General features: G+C 38.2%; 1 protein-coding gene across 1 annotated transcript; it reads right to left on the reverse strand.

Annotated features, from left to right (window-relative positions):
* Positions 1-5,943: 5,943 nt before the first annotated feature.
* Positions 5,944-15,610, reverse strand: LOC128272168 (frequenin-1). The gene is made up of 6 exons (XM_053009928.1): positions 15,547-15,610; positions 11,471-11,544; positions 11,239-11,328; positions 10,087-10,165; positions 9,508-9,596; positions 5,944-6,111 (listed from the first exon to the last, which is right to left on the reverse strand). The coding sequence occupies exons 1-6, from the start codon at positions 15,608-15,610 to the stop codon at positions 5,944-5,946; spliced, it is 564 nt and encodes a 187-aa protein (XP_052865888.1).
* Between the last annotated feature and the right edge of the window lie 2,289 nt (positions 15,611-17,899).

Consider the following 17,899-nt stretch of genomic DNA (forward strand, 5'->3'; position numbering starts at 1 on the left):
GTATAACTATGACCAGTAACTAAAGACCACACATAATTCTTAACACCTGTAACCAATTTACGCGTTTTCCGACGTATATTTCGCGTTTATTTTCAGAGTCTTTAGATACAATAAGCTATCCCCACTCACTATTAGGCTAGGATTAGACTATTCGGATACTAAGACTGTTTTCACAAAGGACTAGTTTCATTGCTACGCTGTTTCCTCCGAGTTTGTGCATCTATTTATCTCTTGAACAAGCAGCTAATGTAAAGTTTGATTAGTTTTGCAAATATGATGGCATGTTTTGATTGCCTCCGTTAAGTATGTGTTTTTTCACGTGTTTTGATTTTGCCACGAATCTCCAATTTTTGTTGGTTTTTGTTTTGAACTAGCTTATGGCTCAAAGATTAGTTTCTGCAGTTATGGAGTTCTAATAATTTATCTAGTTCTTGGAATAGAGGATAACAGGATCGAGCATGACTGCAACGAACAATGAGAATTTAGATAAGTACGTTTTTTGCACGACTTAATCAGAAAAACTTATCATGCGAATATTACAAACGGATGAATTACGGTAACTGTGTGTACAATTATTAGTGTGGTTTGCTTTTCTGTCCAGCTTGAACATCCTTCCGATTATCTTTTTCTTTCCGTCTCTACCACACATTCATCTCTTACAGACATTTCTTTTTCTGTCATATGGTTCCCTTGGCTCTTTTTCTTTTCACTCTTGTTCTTCTTCTTATCCTGCATCACAACCGACGAGCGGTCTGGCTTGAAATAGGGAATCTCTGCCCTATTGATCTCGTTTCTTTGGCTAAGAACTTTAGAAGTTGCTTGGTTTGCTACTTGAAATCATTTAGAATCAAATACCTATTGAGCGTCATAAATTATGTCCTTGAACCGTGTAGTAGACAGTTTCAAAATCGCACTAGTACAGAGTTGCAGTGGTTTTTTGGTGTAAATTATTGATTTTGATTCATTTTATACAGTAGATTTGTTAGTCGATATTTAACATGATATTTTTTTTATTCTTTCAATTGATCTTTATCATAAAAAAACAAAAGAATAAAAACAAATAATTGACAGCCGATATATGTTCGAGGCTGCACGATGTACAATATATTGCAAAAAACTTGCCTTGTTAACAAAGATGTATGTAGTGCGGTTTCGACTATCCAAACAAGAAAACTTCAATCAGCAAAAACCTTATTTTTTTAATTTGCCAAATTGATTGAGGAGTTTTTCTGCATGCAATGTTGATTGTTAAGTTGATCAGTTAATAGACTTTTCCAGTGATCTACCGACCACAGGGAGGTAGGCTTTTGACAGTGAAATTGACAAAACGAAAATAATAAACTTATTTCTGTGTTCTGCTTTGAACAACGGCATCTATAGCATACGCATTTAAAAATATTTTGCAGATTTATTCATTATATTGTATAGTCAAAAATCATCACAGAGTGTATTTGTTTTCAAATTTCAACCATTCTTAATCTGAACTATATTTTGACACTATTGAATCAGGAGTCTCTGTTTTCAGAAAAAAAATCTGAAAGTGAAACTGAAAATAATGTTTCAGAAGAGCCATACATATTCCAAATGATTAGATAATATTATTTTCGAAATGAGAATTTACAATTTGCGTTGGAATGAGAATTTACATACGAATTTTCATAGCAACTATAGGGATATAACAGTTCTGAATACCATCTACACGATCTATTCTCATTGATGATCTGATGATCTGATAATCTCATCTGATTAAATTAGTAGACCGATCAAAGAGTAGTATTGTATAAGACCATGACTAGTTTCGGAATACCTGCCCAACTTGCTAAACTAGAGAGGCTTACCATGGCAAACGTCACAAGTAAGATGAAGACGGATGGCAAGCTGTCTATTTCCTTCGCTACTACAAAGGGATTGGGCCTAAAAGAAGGCATAGCCTGTTTCGTTTCGAACATCGCGCTGGAGCGGGATATTCGGGACTCTAAAGTGGAGACCTCAGGGGCCATCTTGTCGCATCCGAAACGATCATCGTATTGCTTCTGAGAGGAAGATACTCAGATTTATATTTGCCCCGTATGTGTCGAAGGAAAATGAAGAAGCCACTACATCAGAGAACAGTATGCACTGTACGACGACGTTACTGTCGTTCAGCGCATACGCCTCACCAGACTCCGATGAGCTGGTCATGTCATGAGAAATACGGACGACGAACCAGCCCGCAATGTCTTCTTAGACCATCCAGAAGAACAGAAGGGACATGATTTGCCCTGTTTGAAAGCGAAGAGTGAAACGAGTTGATGGACGGTCGACCACGAGCAATGGAGGGAGTCTTTCCGCTCGGCGGTTGTACAGGGTGGCCCGCTAAGGACCCATTTTTTTATTTGGTTATGAAAAAACGGCCTAATATTTTTCGATGCTTGAACATTTATTTGAAAGGTTGGTTCACCAAATTTATGTATAAAATACAGTTTTGGTTGCAGAAAATTAAGAAATATGATAAACTTATTTCCAAAGTGGTAGGTCTTCAACTCAAACGGTACGATATTTAAAAAGGTCATTCCATTTAAGCTCATTTCCACCTCAATGGTTATGTTAATCTACCGTATGAGTGTCGCCGGAACCTTCGAAGACGTACGCCACCGTGCCATGTTGGCTGATTGAACAAATTGAGCGAAATTCTGCGAAATTTAAGCTGAGAACTTGGACGACATTTTGTTGTAAGAGGACGGCGCTACGTGCCATACAGCGACAGCCACAATCGATATTGTGCGCCCCATCTTCGGAAATCGAAAAATCAGCAGAAATAATGTTGTGAATTGACCTCCAAGAAGCGGCGATTTGACACCATTGGACTATTATCTTTGGGCTGAGGTGAAACATAAATGTTACGCGAACAAACCAGCAACTATTGACGACCTCAAGATTGAAATTCAAATTGTCATTGCCGAATAAAAGTTCACGCATCGAAAAATATTCAACAGTTTTTTTACAACCAAATGAAAAAGCGAACGCTATTTGACCACGCTATATTAGCAGCAAAACAATGCCGCTATAAACACTTGAAACAGTATCTTTAATGTTTCCTCTAACCTGAAATGCACGAAAAAGAAAATCTGGAATTGATAATCTGATATGCGTATTTACAGGGTGTCCAAGCACGCCCTCTTTTTTTCATTTGGTTATAAAACAGAAACGGCTGAATATTTTTCGATGCTTAAACATTTATTTTAAAGGTAGATTCTTAGAATTTATGTACAAAATACAGTTTCGGTTGCAGAAATTTGAGAAATATGAAAAATTTATTTTCAAAGTGGTAGGTCGTCAAATCATTCGTCAAAAGTACATTTCATTGAAACTCATTTCCACCTCGGTGGCTAGGTTAATAAGCAGTATTGTGGTTTAGAAAGCCTTAAATCGTGCAAGAGAAGCCAATGCACCCACAACGAGTGACTGTTTGGTGCGGATTTCGGCTAATTGGTTTTTCGGCGAAATTGAAGCTGAGAACTTGGACGGCGTTTGGTTTGAACAGGACGGCGCTACGTGCCATACAGCGTCAGCCCCAATCGATATTTATGTTATGCGAACATACCAGCAGCTATTGACAACCCCAATACCCAAATTCAAGATGCTATTGCCGAAATAGGACCAGATACAATCGAAAATGTACTCAAAAATAGGTCGACCGAATGGGCTACTGCCAAACAAATTGAGGTAGACATTTGACCAAAATTGTTTTTCGTAAAAAAAATTTAAGAATCAACCTTTCAAATAAATGTTTAAGCATCGAAAAATATTCAGCCGTTTCTGTTTTATAACAAAATGAAAAAAAGAGGTCCTGCTTGGACACCCTGTATATACATCAATAATATTGTTGTGGTTATTATCATTTGGAAGTGTTTAAGCATGAAGCTCAATATTATCTTTTTACACATCAATAATGCTAAAGTTCAGTTCTAAATTTTTAAATCACCTAGAAAGTATGTGCCAGAGAGACGGAGGGGGCGTGGTAGGCCCCGTTTGAAATAGCGAGATTGCGTCGACCGGATCGCGAGAACGGCCGGTATTTAAATGTGGTGGGCGAAGGCTCTCGACCGGGAGCGGTGGAATGGTTCCCTGAAGCAGGCCAAGACCGCTCGGCGGTTGTATCCAAATAAGAAGAAGAAGAAAGTATGTAATTGTTTTATGTATAAAAGCATATTGCTAAGAAAAAAATATTTGTGCTGCAGGTCCACAGACCACAGTTGGTTTTGATGTTGGAGTACGTACGCAGGTGTCAATACTTGCCATATCAACATACTAGCGAGAGCGAGCTTTTTGATGTTCGATTAAAGAATTGCTGTGAGGTGTAATGAACGTCAGCTTTTATTTGCAAAAACCCTGATTTGGGTGGAACGAAGTTTTCGCGATCGTCTAGTTGTAAATATCATTGTAGCTCAACAGTCAGATCAACCGTACGGATCTGCGGTGCATCAAACCAGTGAAACTGATAAATAAAAAAAAATCATACAAAGCAACTTAGCCATGTTCGGAAGAGAATGTGGGTGGCTCATAAAAAAACACAGCCCGAATTGATTTCCGTAACATTTCGCCAAGGACTCCTCGCTGCAAGGCTCTCGACATAGTTAAAACTAATGCAGGAGCCAATACAATCCAAAGGCTCCAGGTACCCGTCTTTCACCGTAAAATCTTGCTAAGAGTGGATAACGATCTTGTGACGAAGCGCGTCGTTGAACCACATAAGAGCAATCCTTATAAGGTTTGAATCAGTCCTGAAAGCGGAACATAAGAGGTAAAATGGTTCCAAACGGTCATGGTCACAATGGTAGGTGTATCCATACACACTTTACACACATTTATATATGTATAACTATATAGCTGGAGAAGAAGTGCAAAAGCTTGTTAAAAGGCAAGGTATGGAGCTTTTCAATCACTCTTATTAGAACGGACATAGCCGTAATAAGCACCCACTTAAAATTTTGCACTCAAGATGATACACTGTAAGGTTTCGAACATGAACATGATATATTGTGCATAGAAACTGATGAATCGGTGAAGCGCACATGGATGATCTACTCACGAGCCATAGAATACTAAACTTCTCTAGTATCAAATTATTTTAATTTTAAAGTTACTATTTTTGGATTTAAAATGATTTCATGTTAATAAATTTTGGCGCGATCCTATTTAAAATAAACAAAAATCACAATTCGAAACATACTTGTATGTATCACGAAAGCAAATCAAATTGTTGCTTTCCAATCGTTTGTTTAAATTTACAGTCATTATACTTTATCTTAAGAATTCCAGTGTTTTTTTTCAATGGACAATTGAAATACAATAAAAAACATGTACTACGTAATGCGCTATGCAATGGCATGAATTTGTATAATAAATCCACAAAAAAACATTTTCGGAAACCTTTTGCATGGAGCGACCCTACTGCATAGCCGTGCATTGTCATATAATTCGTTAAACTTGATAAGGTTTATAACACATTCGAAAAAGCTGTGAACTGTTGATAGCAGTGAATTCTGTGTCATGATTTGTTGCTGTTCTCTGCCGTATCTCATGTAGCATAAACATGCAACTATTGACTTTTCTACTGATGTTTGAACTTCATTTTCTTGTTCGTCTTCCAGTATTATTTACTTTTTTTGTTATATCGTTTGCTCATGCTCTTGGTTTTCATTCTTCGACTGTTCAATTTGTCTTTACTGCACTTTTTCACGATTATTTCGCGTTTTCTCGATTTTTCCTCCACTTCTCAGAAAAAAAATCTTGTCCGATTTTAGTCAATTTTATGTGATTTTTATCAATCCCATGTTTCACCATAGGCAATCAGATTAACACGTACTGTACGTTGGTGCATCTGGTCTTCATGACATACCGGTCGTCATAGCAGTACCAACGTTGCGCAGGTCACTCGTTCGCCTCCGAATCAAACTCCGGTTAGTCTCCCCCTAAGCTGAGAGCCTGTACGATCCGAGGATCCGCTTTGCTACCTTCGCGGAATTCTTCCAGTGTTAGTCGGTCGTCGTGGTTCTTGTCCATCTGGTCGAAGATTTTGTCTACTCGCTTCTGCGGCGTATTTTCGTCCTCTGTTTGTGGATGTTGCCCCTAATTTGATGATAAAAACAGTATGAGGACTATTGACTTAAAAATTAATATAGTGATGATATATCATTGAATCGTGCTGTCCAGTTACCCTCTGTTAACACACGATCTTGAGTAAAGTTCCTATATTCGAAGAATAATCTTTTGAACCTAAATTTTGTTGTCATTTTTTTTTTTTTTTTTTTGCATTGTTATGAACACTGCAACGCAATGCCTTGAGATATTGTGACACACTGTAACACACTTTACTTACACTGCAATGCATACGACACAAATTCATGTCAACAAACATTGTGCTTGGAAAATTAAAACAAGAAGTAAAAAAATAGTTTTGGTAAAACGAAAATACGAATAATGATTCTAGAAAGTTATTCTTGTCCATTAACAACGCCCTTGAACATCATATCCTTGAACTAGTTAAAAACAATAAGCAGAATTGTAGCATGTATGTATATTACTTGTATGTGCGGCGACCCCACTAGCAGCACGAAGAAACAAACCCAACCTTACTGACGGTATTCAACCTACTGACATAAACAAACCCGAACATTCTAGAACATTCTGAAAACCGACAAAACTCCGCCAATCAAAAGCGGAAACAAGTTAATAGTCGGCACGCGACATACAGTGGATGGCGAAAAGAAGTTTAGTTTCCGAAGACAAAATATTTTAGGCAAAACGAGAATGAAACATTTGGTTAATTCACTCAAAAATCAATCAAAAACATTAGATAAGATGTGTAAATGATAGTTTTGGTGTATTTAGTTTACTATCCGCAATACATACCATTCCGCTCAGTGTAGGTTTTTCCAAACATGCTGGTTTTGTTATGTGGCCCTTTCTACAGTCCTTATGTATTATTTTGGTCCAGATTGGTTTGATTATTTTGCTAATTCCGTTAACTTGAGTGGGATCTTTACGTACACTCCAAAGTTCATGAATAACACCATGTTTTCAGTGGTTGGCTGGTCTGGACAAAGATGTTAATACCCTACAACTTTGATATTATCTTTTATGAAATACTGCATCACTACTTCCGGCTTGTGGATTGCCCCACTATCCTGTGGTGTGGGGAATTCTTCACCTATAAGACTTGTTCCTTCTTGAATGATTTTTCCTTAGTACTTTGACCAGCTTTCGAGTCACCATGACCAGGAAAGGTCACCAACTTGTAGGATTCATGCAAATAATGCATCCCTGGAACATAATGCCGTTGTAATTCCTAATAATGATTCAGGTCTCTTATAGCAGAAAATTTCAACTGTTTATAATGAGAGGTGAATCATACCAAACATTCATCACTCCAAAACAGCTTTTCTCACAAAAAGCGAAGTTTCGAAGCATGCATATAGTAAAATACGGTTCTTTTATTTTGTATTGTCCATGGTTAGGTGCGAAATTTTGTTGAAAACAAGGCCAGATTTGTCTACATGCTATAGGCTACGTCGAATGATATTTATTCATGTTACAGTCAACGGGCCAACATGGCCTAGTTGACACATTCATATAAACTAAAAATTAAAAACTAAACTTAAAACTTAAGAATTGGACTAACATAGCAAAGCACATACGGAGGGACAAATAGTGAAAGCAATCAAGCGTTATATAATGAACAACAAAAAGTGCGCGTCAAAAGGAAAAGAAATAAAAGCTATTTTTGCACTGATTTACGGATATGCACGGAAGGGAGTTGTATACTTTCTGATTTTCGTTTTTGACCAAAATTTTAGGCGGAATGTAAATTGTTTGTGGAGGAGATATTCAGTATACGTTTATCAACTCGTTTTGGTGTTGATGCATGAGGCCACAAACTTTAATATGATGAATACGATCTCATTTTCATACATCTTGATAATTGCTGCCGATTGCTTGCTCGCTTTTGTCGAAAATACGTGCAATATCCCTATCATTTTGACCACTAATACTCAAATCAAAAACTAATTAACGTTGTTATTTGATTAACTTGGAACATTCAGAGGATTCTGCCATATTTCAAGCTGAGAAACAGCATAATAACTTGCGAATTCTTCACCATGCGTTTAATTCTGCATCTTGAATATGAAATCATATTAAAAATCACGTTATTATTGTTCACAAATTAAAAAAATGTACTCTTGTTGCTTTATTACCGAGCAAAACAAAGACAATTGATGTGAAAAACAGAAACATCAAGCTTCCAACTTAAACTAAACTTGTTTTCGCCGTGCTCAAATTGACCTATGACCACAAATGGCCGCACCAGTGTACTAGGTTTAGGGCAGGATAGGATAGGAAACCGCGGAAAGCGGTTTTCATCAAATGATGACGTCATAGCAGCTGCAAGAAATACTGTGACGTGACAAAAATACTGTCGATACTAAAAGGCTTGTAAAAAAGAAGTAAGTGACCGATTGAAATGAAACTTTTCATACGTTCATTTGGATAGTGTACCAATATGACAAAAAAAATTAGACTTGTAGCAGTTGTCGTATCGTAGCCCTCTGTTGTCGAGGCTCCGAATTTAATGAGCAGCCTAGTAAGTCTCACTTTATCGCCCAAATTTTGCTGTTAGAACTTCAAACTAACATTAAATGTCTCACAACAGCCATTCAAATAGAAGATGTACTCATATTTTCACATATTATTCAAGTGTGCAGGAGCTGAACTTTTTTTCGCCATCCTCTGTATTATAAATCCAGTTCAGTTCACTTTCGCCTTTAGGCCCCGGTGAAACAACCCCATCCCGTCTAACTGTTGGATCCCATATTACCCCGATAGGGACGCCCTATAGTGTAAATCCAAAAAGCCATAAATAAAAGACTGGCGCATTAATGATATTGGAGCAATCGCGTATTGTTTCATTGATCAGCGAAACGTAGACACATGTTATTAGGTGTATAAAGTAAGTCTTGCGGTTTGACAATAGATGACATTTCACTGAATGTCACAACCATCTCGACCATGTAGCAACCTTATCTAATCAAATGACAACACACCGCGTGTTTATTCAACGTTTAAAATAGGTATGAGATGATTGGTTCAATGCAATCGTTCAAACGGTTATACATTCTGATTGATTAGACGCTGCTTATTGACTACGTTAGATTCCTGTTGGGTCAAAACCTCTGCTCCCTGATTTGGTGAATCATGAGATTGTTATAGCGTGCCCGTTTTTTTTTTAATCTTAGAGCAACTGAAGGGCCGTATTTATTGGCGTGTCCGTTGTTATCTTGAAAATGAAATGTACACACCGAATGTTGTGTCATACGTTATGTTATGTTTTCTGGTATTCTCAGAAAAATTACAATCCTGATAGGAACACCCATAAAATACCATAAGGGTTATCTGTGAGGATGCTGCAGTAAATTAATGTATTGTAAGTAAAAAACAGGGTATTTAAAAAAATAGATTAATACTTACCACCATCTGGTAGATAGCATCGACAATGTTGTACATCTCGTCACGCGTTATGAAACCATCATTGTCGACATCGTATAGCCGAAATGCCCCTACGTTTGTATAAGTCAAAAGAGAAAGAATAAACAAACGAAGACATATTAGGTCTGCAAATTAATTAGTTCGGTTTTACAATGGCATTACTCACTAAATGTCACAATTTTTTTATGAATGTATGTGTTTGATAACTACTGTCATTGTTAAAGTTTAAACAACACTCTTTTAAACATTTGAACATGTCAATGTTTGTTCCTTGTAAAGTGTTTTTGCGAGGAGTACTTTTTCATTACTTCAATATGAAGAAAACTGCTACCGAAAGTCATCAAATTTCAATGGAAGTTTTTGGTGAACTTGCTCTTACAGACAGAACGGGTCGGATGTGGTTTGCAAAACGTGGTGTTTTTGGCTTGCATGACCAAGAGCTACCTGAACAGTCATAAAAGGTTGATGATGAATATTTGCTCGATCGGAATGCATGTCAGATGCAAAAAGAACTAGAACTAGTCACTAGAATTCATATACAAGAGGTCCCAGATAACTTACAATGGAGCTTTTCATCCAGGTTGCCTCTTGATGTGATCGACAATGCCCGGATAAACTCTTCGAACTCTATGGAACCATCCTGTTGAGTAAGCGAACAGAAAATGTTATAGGAATATCTATAGTTAAAATGATTAAAGCAAACTCAATTTTTTTTAATTTCTACAGAGGAAATCCAGAGGTTTTTGGGGATAATTTTGGACTTTGTTTTTTTGTTTTATTTCTTTGTTAAAAGTGTGTTCCTTTTTCCGAAACGCTATTAGGAGTTGTGCTTCAGTTAGAGATGGATTGGATTCGAATTAGTGTGAAAACTAACATTCGGTTTATGATACCGCGTTAATTTCAAGCATGCCATTGGCACAAACTACTGAATAGGCGCGAAGTAATAAAAAATACGAAGCCGGTTCGTAACTCCATCTGTCATAAATTGCGCAATGTTTATCAATGAGGGCAAGTATTCGCCTTAGGTTGGTACCCATTCAATAATCTTCCTCGCTAAAATGTACGATGTCTTTTGCTCAGTATTCGTCCTCTTAATCATAAGCGTTTGACATCTTGTGCTCTCTTTATGTTCAAACTCTTAACGGCTAAAATCAGTTCTCTCATCCTGCTCGCGAAGGTTAACCTTTATAAACTCGAGCGGGTCATTCGCAGACGTGCCATGCATGAGTTTTATGCCTTTTCTAAACATTCCTTTTCTAGGATTGACCCGTTAAACAATATCGCTGTAGCTTATAATCGTGCATAGCCTATACTGAACTTTAACATGTCCAGTGCAAAAGTAGTACGAGGTGTGTTCACAAAGTTCTGATAATTTTGCATTTCCGCGGGTTACATATATTCGATTTTCATTTTTTGTGGCGTTAGGTTGCTACTCATGTCACTCATTTATGGTTTCGGCCATTTTAAGTAATCAGTCAGTTTTTAACAGCTGTTTTGCTTGGACGTGTTTTGGCTCATCTTCGATTTTTGTCTATTCCAAAAAGTGGAAACCAAAGAATTTGTATCAAATTTTGTGTGAAAAACGAAATTAGGAGCGCAGACGCATTCGAAATGTTGACTGTGGCTTTTGGTGGAACTATAGTACCCTATAGGACCCAAAGCTGCGCTGAGCTTTCATTGGTACTAGATTATTTTCCACACTTTTTTACTTACATTGTTTTCATCGAACACTCTAAATACTAAAGAGGCAAACTTGCTTGGATCTCCTTGGGGGAAGAATTGTTTGTAAATTTTGATGAAACCCTGCCAAAGAGGAAGGTTACGAGAATACAATGAATGTGAGTCATAAAGAGAAAAAAACGAACTATTTGAAATTATTGAATACATTCTTGAATGGTATCAAGCAATTATCATATTTTAGTGTCCTGTATCAATCAATACTTACCTGTTCTGTAAGCAACCCGTTTGGGCAGTCCTTCAGAAATCCTTTATGCCACTGTCGAATCTCCTTCTCTGTAACTGCAGCGTGCCATAAAGTAAGAAAAGAAAAGAAACACTAATTGCTTAATAAGCCATAGTCCATAGTGTCATAGTCCTTGTCACTGGATTTGACAGAAATTTTACAGCCCAGCCCGCTCATCGGTCTTCGTTTCAAGAACAGCTCGAACTCGAAAAGAAGTCTAGCTACTAAACATTTGAACAATATGTGAAAATATGTGAATATCTTCTTTTGGAATCGCTCTTTTAAGATGACAAATGTTAGATTATGGTTCTAAGCGCAAAATGTTGACGATTAAGATACATTTTGATTTAATCTTTACACGTAAACTGGTACGGCCATTTGTGGCCATTGGTGAATTTGAGCACCACGAAAAAAGATTAAGCTGAAGTTGGAAGCTTCCAGGGCAGACAGTAAGGCAGTTCGTCGAAAGTCAAGATATTAATGGTTAACAACGCAACATGGCTTTTAAAACATGGCTAAAAGATTTTTAAAATGTTATACACATTTGATATATGTTGGTAGTAGAGATCTGAATTTATTGTTTAGCCACACGGAAGCGACTCATAATAAACGATTCCTTTCAAGTCCCACCATATACCCAGTAGAACCTTCCTAGCCGTTATTTCTGGTTTGGCCACAGGTTAAGCTGCTTCACCACGCTTAGACCACGACCGATTTCACACAATGTTGTCGTAAGTGACGCATTTCTCATCCCCAGTACCCATCCGTTTAAGAAATGGTTTGAGTTCATTCCGTTGGGCCAAAACTGTGCAGATGGCCATCATGTTTTTTTATGTAAATAGGGAAGCGCTCAAACATCGAGCGTTTTTGTGAATCCAGCTTTGCGCAAATGGCTTTAAACAATTCAATGACTGATTTTTAGCTTTTGGCCGATGTTCTGATTACTAACATGCCGATCTACTTTGATTATTTCTGTGATTTTATCGACATTTTCGATGACGTGTCTGCCTAGGCTTTAACATAAAAAATAACAGAAACGGATCGACGAAACCAAAATTTATCGCAACTGGCTGTTAGAGTATTGGAACCTTAAACACCGTGCAAAATTTCAGCGGCCTAGCTTGAATTTTCGCTTTTTTCGGACGTAAAATGTAAAATGTACTCCATTTTCTCCGCGTTGACCTCCATTGTTAACACACTGTAACTCACAAACGAATAGAACAAACAAAGAACAATGAAAGCATTTTTTTAAGTGTAAAATATCAGCTTTAAAACGAGCCTAAACTTGAAACTGTACGACAAATACTTCACAAGATATCGATCACTAAAGGCATCTACCGAAAAAATAATGGATTACTTTTTAGCCAACCTGATATTTATGCTGGGTTTATTTACTCAATTGGTGATTGGTAATCCATTCCCTATCGTTGCTATATTGTGATTGTCAGTGGTCAGTGTGAAAGGAAACGGAAGGTACAACGAGAAGAATTAAAAACCAAATATTAAATAGTAAAAGTAAATATTTTTCATGCAAAATTCAGAGCATGCAAGACATTACCGAACCATCTTTCAGATTCGTTCTAGGACAACGGCTTTCTGTCTTAATCGAATCCGATCCATACTCCAACGAATGCTGATGCGCATAGCGCCCTGCTGCAAACCGTAGGACGCCACGAGATCCAGCAGGACATCAGGTACAATGTGACAACAAACAAATCAAGTCCTGCAAACACCTTCAAACCTTCAAACCGCACACTCAACCTTCAAATATCTACCTGAGTCAAGACTAGGCAAAGACAAACTAATCGAGGATAAGAAAAGACAAGCTAAACGAAAGATAAGTTAGATAGGAATGACAAATTATAAATTCTGTCAAATAAGTACCGGGTAAGTAAGTAATAAGTAAGTAGATCATAACAGGAGGAAATAATCTACACCACAGAGTTGAAGGGGACTACCACCAGTCGGAGCGGACTACCAGGAGGTTTCCCATATTGACAGAAAGAAAGTCAGTTTTGTACGAATTTTGAAAAAGAGTAGTATTGAATGCTACTTTCCTACGAACTAGAAGTAGCAATCTCTGACTAGCGCCCGGACAGGTTAGAAAGTTTTCAGGAATTGTATGAAATGGAAAACAACGTTGTAAAAACAACAATCGAAGAAGCCATCGTAGAGGCACAGTGAAAAATATTTCCGATCGGTGTAAGGACCCCTTCGAAGTGGGGCCCTAGCTGAAGTAATTTACAGTATGGAACTCACGTGTACCGATTAGGCAGCCTCCTCGCGGCGATGTCTAAAGGTTTGAAGCGAGCCAGGGCGCTATAACCCTCATAGTTAGTGCTAGATACCTTGACCACAGCTGCAGCAATGCAGAGGCAAACCCAATCTGCGAAAAACCAAAATGAAGTAACTCGGACTGTACCAATACCAATACCATATACCAACATACTGGTATGGTATATATATATATATATATATTGTGTATATGCGTATGGTATTAACAAAACGAAAACGTGTTAAGGACATGAGAATTGGTACATGCACCGGCAAACACGCTGGTGGCTGTCGAAGGCTGGTTGATGAGCTAGTGAAAGACAAGGTGGGAGTCGCGGCTATTTAGAAATCGGGATTCAACAAAGACGCACAGAATTTGCAAAATACATGGTTACAACGTTTTTCACAGCAGCACCATATCCCGCGTGGTACTTGGGACTGCCTTTTTAGTATCCCAAAACTACCAAAATCTTCCTGATGACATCCTGTACTTTTTCGCTGCTGAACGGGGAATGGTTTCTACAAGCACAAACGCAGGCATCTGCGTTACAGTACTTATGTATGGATGCGAGTCTTGAATCCTTAAGAGAAGCGACGAAAAACAACTGGTCACCATTGAGCGTAAAGTACTCCGGACTATTTTTACAGCTTTGCGGGAGGGTCGCCGCTACAACTTCGAACTACACCGAATCATTAGCGAGCCGGATATTGTCGCCATGGTCGTGATGCAGCGGCTGAGGTAGGCTGGACACCTGGCGCGTATGGACCCAAATAGAGCCCCCGCTGTACTGTTCCGTAGCCAAGCGAAGAAACGCCGTGGACGTGGACGCCTGAGGGCGAGATGGATCGACGGAGTTCAGCGAGATCTATTAGCCCTGGGCGTGACGGACTGGCAGAGACTGGCACGGGACCGGGCCGCTTGAAACGGCATTTTGGATCAGGGTAAGTGCAACCTACTGTGCACGTACAGCCAAATATGATGAAGATGATGTTGTTAGGACCCCTAGTAGTAAAAATTCTGAACCACCTGCCCTACGTTGGAGCGATAAATAAGATCACCTCGAATTCTAAGATTCAAAGGGAATCGTATGCGTAAAAAAACACCGATAAACTGGTTCATGAAGCAGTGCAAAGGACACAGTGGAGATTATCCCGAGCGATAGCAAGGATCCTAGTAGCTGACAGCAATACCGAGCATCTAAACTTACCTGCCTTTTCATTCTTCTGAGGACAAACGGAATATCCCCGGAAAAGACCAGCATGGCGCTACGTGCCATACAGCGACAGCCACGATCGATATTTTGCGCCCCATCTTCGGAAATCGAACAATCAGCAGAAATAGTGTTGTGAATTGACCTCCAAGAAGCGGCGATTTGACACCATTGGACTATTATCTTTGGGCTGCGGTGAAAAGTAAATGTTACGCGAAAAAGCAGAAGCTATTGACGACTGCTAAGCCAGCCGTGGTGGACATTGGACCGAAATTATTTTACATTAAAAAATGGAATGAATTAACGTTTCGAATAAAAGTTCGAGCATCGAAAAATATTCAACCGTTTTTTTTAACCAAATGAAAAAGTGAACGCTTATTTGACCACCCTGTACTATCCATTGTGTACTTTTTGATGGCAGTGTGATACCGTCAAGTTTGCGTGACTTGATCATTCTCAGCATAAATAATCAGCAAACTTTTCCAATTTGGCGCATTTCATCCCAATTACCATATTTAATTTAAAGTAAGAAATTATGTTTTACATCTTTATTCAAATTCGTTTGGTACTTACAATAGGTAGCAGTTGTTAGGCGATCGATGGTGTCCTGCTTTAGTTTGGAATTTTTTTTCCCCATCGTGTGGTATTAAACCGCCAAACAAAGTTTTGATTCCGGTATAAAGCTGGCTTAAGTAGACGTTTGGTGTAATCGACGCAAATGGCTAATAGTAAGTTGAGGTTCTCGAGTTGAAAGCTCCGCTCTTAGAAAGACGACCCCTACAACAGTCAACGGTTCCGGCGTTGTAACAACATTGTTGCTGCTGCTGCTGTTGTTGTTGTTGTCTCTCTTATAAAACTGTTGATATTCCACACTACTGCCACTACCACTGTTTAGGAAACTCTAGTTCTAGGTCAAACTGGAAAAGACACAATTATTAATGTTTATTGTCAGAGCTATGCATTTTTATACAAAAAGCAGACATCGCAGACAATTAGAATAAAAAACAAATACAGTAAACCGTAATGCGAAAAATAATCATACGGAGAAGCACAGTAACTAATTGTAATGAAACAATACCAGAATTGCTGCTATTGAAAAAGGCTATAGTAATTTGGAGAAGTTTTCCCTGGGTTGTTTTCAACTGATCATAATTTTGAGAGACTTTCATTCTAAATTTCATATGGGCCCTGTTTTCTGCCAAATCGGTTCCGAATTCAAGAGAGGGTTAGTCACCGTTCTGTAATGGGAAAGAATCCCGACGCTTCTCGAAGGATATACACCCCCTAATTATGAAACTCAAACGGTATCTCAAGCGTTTACTCGAACGTCTTTTTGCAAGAGTGAAAGCAGATAGCGGCAAGAGAGAAGGCAGAAAGAGAAAGCTATAGCAATATGACGCTCGAGTAAACGCTTGAGTTACCGTTTGAGTTTCATAATAAGGGGGATAGGCTCTCCTCCCCTACTTTTCCTAAACAGTTTTGTATTGTTGTTAGAGTTTTTTATAAAAAATATAGGCTTATGATCTGTTACAAGGGTGAATTTATTACCATATAGGTATGGTTAAAATTCCGTTACTGCCCATATTCTTTATCTCTGTTGTAGAATAGTTCCCTCTGTTGTAGTCCTCTGTGCTTCTTTCCCTGTTGTAGAATAGTTGACCTCTGTTTTGTTTAGAGTGCAGCTAGCGAAAGCGATAGGTTTTTCAACTTTATCAACAATTTGAGAAAGTACTGCTCTTAGTGCATAGTTACTTGCATCTGTTGTTAAAATGAAAAGGAGTTCAAAATTAGAGTATGCTGAAATTGGATTGGAAACTATTATTTCCTTTGATTTCTTAAATGCTTCATTAAAATCATGATCCTTTGGTTCGACCTTTTCGTTTTTTACATGTTCCTCCAAATTTTTCCCAATAATGATAATATATATCATCTAAATAAACAAAGCAAATAGTGCCGATATAGTCGTTTAGTACAGGTTGGCAACGTTAAAGTGATACACTCATTCGAGTGCTCATCGTTTTAATTTTTACAGCTATAGGTCTTTGTCTACTATTTGAAGAAGTACTATGTTTACAATTTATTCATACGTGATAAAGTCAGTGCTTGTGTTTCGTTCACCAGAAAATTGTAACGGATTCTTAAAGAGAACAAACCATGATCTTGCATCTTTAAAACATCACAAACATTCAGATAAGGAGGAAGCTGTCACATCTGAACTTGACCAGATTATTCGTGTACAGGACCATCAAACGGTTCAAGGAACCATGTACTGTTGTCCCCAAAAAGAAATCGGGGAAAAAACGGGCTGTACGGACTTTAGGGGTAATCAAAGCGGGGAATTAGCGTATTCGACCAAATCCCGCCCGCTCGGGAAGAATAATGGCACGTGAGATGAAAATGAGTCACACCTGTCATGTCATGAGCAAAACATAATCAAAAAGGATCTTGGATATACCCCTTTAAAGAAACAGAGGATTCATGGATTATTCCTCAAAAATATTGCCGACAGGGTTGCCAGATCTCGGATGCTTCTGAAGACGCACGCTGCTCACAACATAATTTTTTCGGACGAAATTTTGTTTACTTTGGAGGCAACTTTGAACAAGCAAAATGATCGTGTCTATGGCGGAAGTCTTTGTGATGTACCAGCCGAAAAAAAGGGGTCGAGAGGTACCAAACTGAATCAGGTGTGATGGTTTGGGGAGCAATATTAGCAAAAGGGAAACTACCACTGTTATTCATCGATCAGGGCGTGAAAATCAACAAGGAATAATAGTTGCAAAACGTTATCAGAAGCCATTTGCTTCCTTGTGCCAAGCAACTTTTAGTAGAATGAGATTTTTGCTTTCAACAGTATTCAGCACCTGCCCATAAAGCATTGGTTGTTCTGAAATGGTGTGAACAAAATTGTTGGAAAAATTGGAAA

Source organism: Anopheles cruzii, chromosome X, assembly GCF_943734635.1.
Source record: "Anopheles cruzii chromosome X, idAnoCruzAS_RS32_06, whole genome shotgun sequence".
Lineage (NCBI taxonomy): Eukaryota > Metazoa > Arthropoda > Insecta > Diptera > Culicidae > Anopheles > Anopheles cruzii.

Coding starts and splice junctions, on each gene's coding strand:
- LOC128272168 (XM_053009928.1), bottom strand. CDS start 15,610: ATGGGGAAAAAAAATTCCAAACTAAAGCAGGACACCATCGATCGCCTA. Junction 10,166..11,238: donor GAGTGTTCGATGAAAACAAT/GTAAGTAAAAAA, acceptor CTTACTCAACAG/GATGGTTCCATAGAGTTCGA. Junction 6,112..9,507: donor ATGCTATCTACCAGATGGTG/GTAAGTATTAAT, acceptor TCATCAAATTAG/GGGCAACATCCACAAACAGA.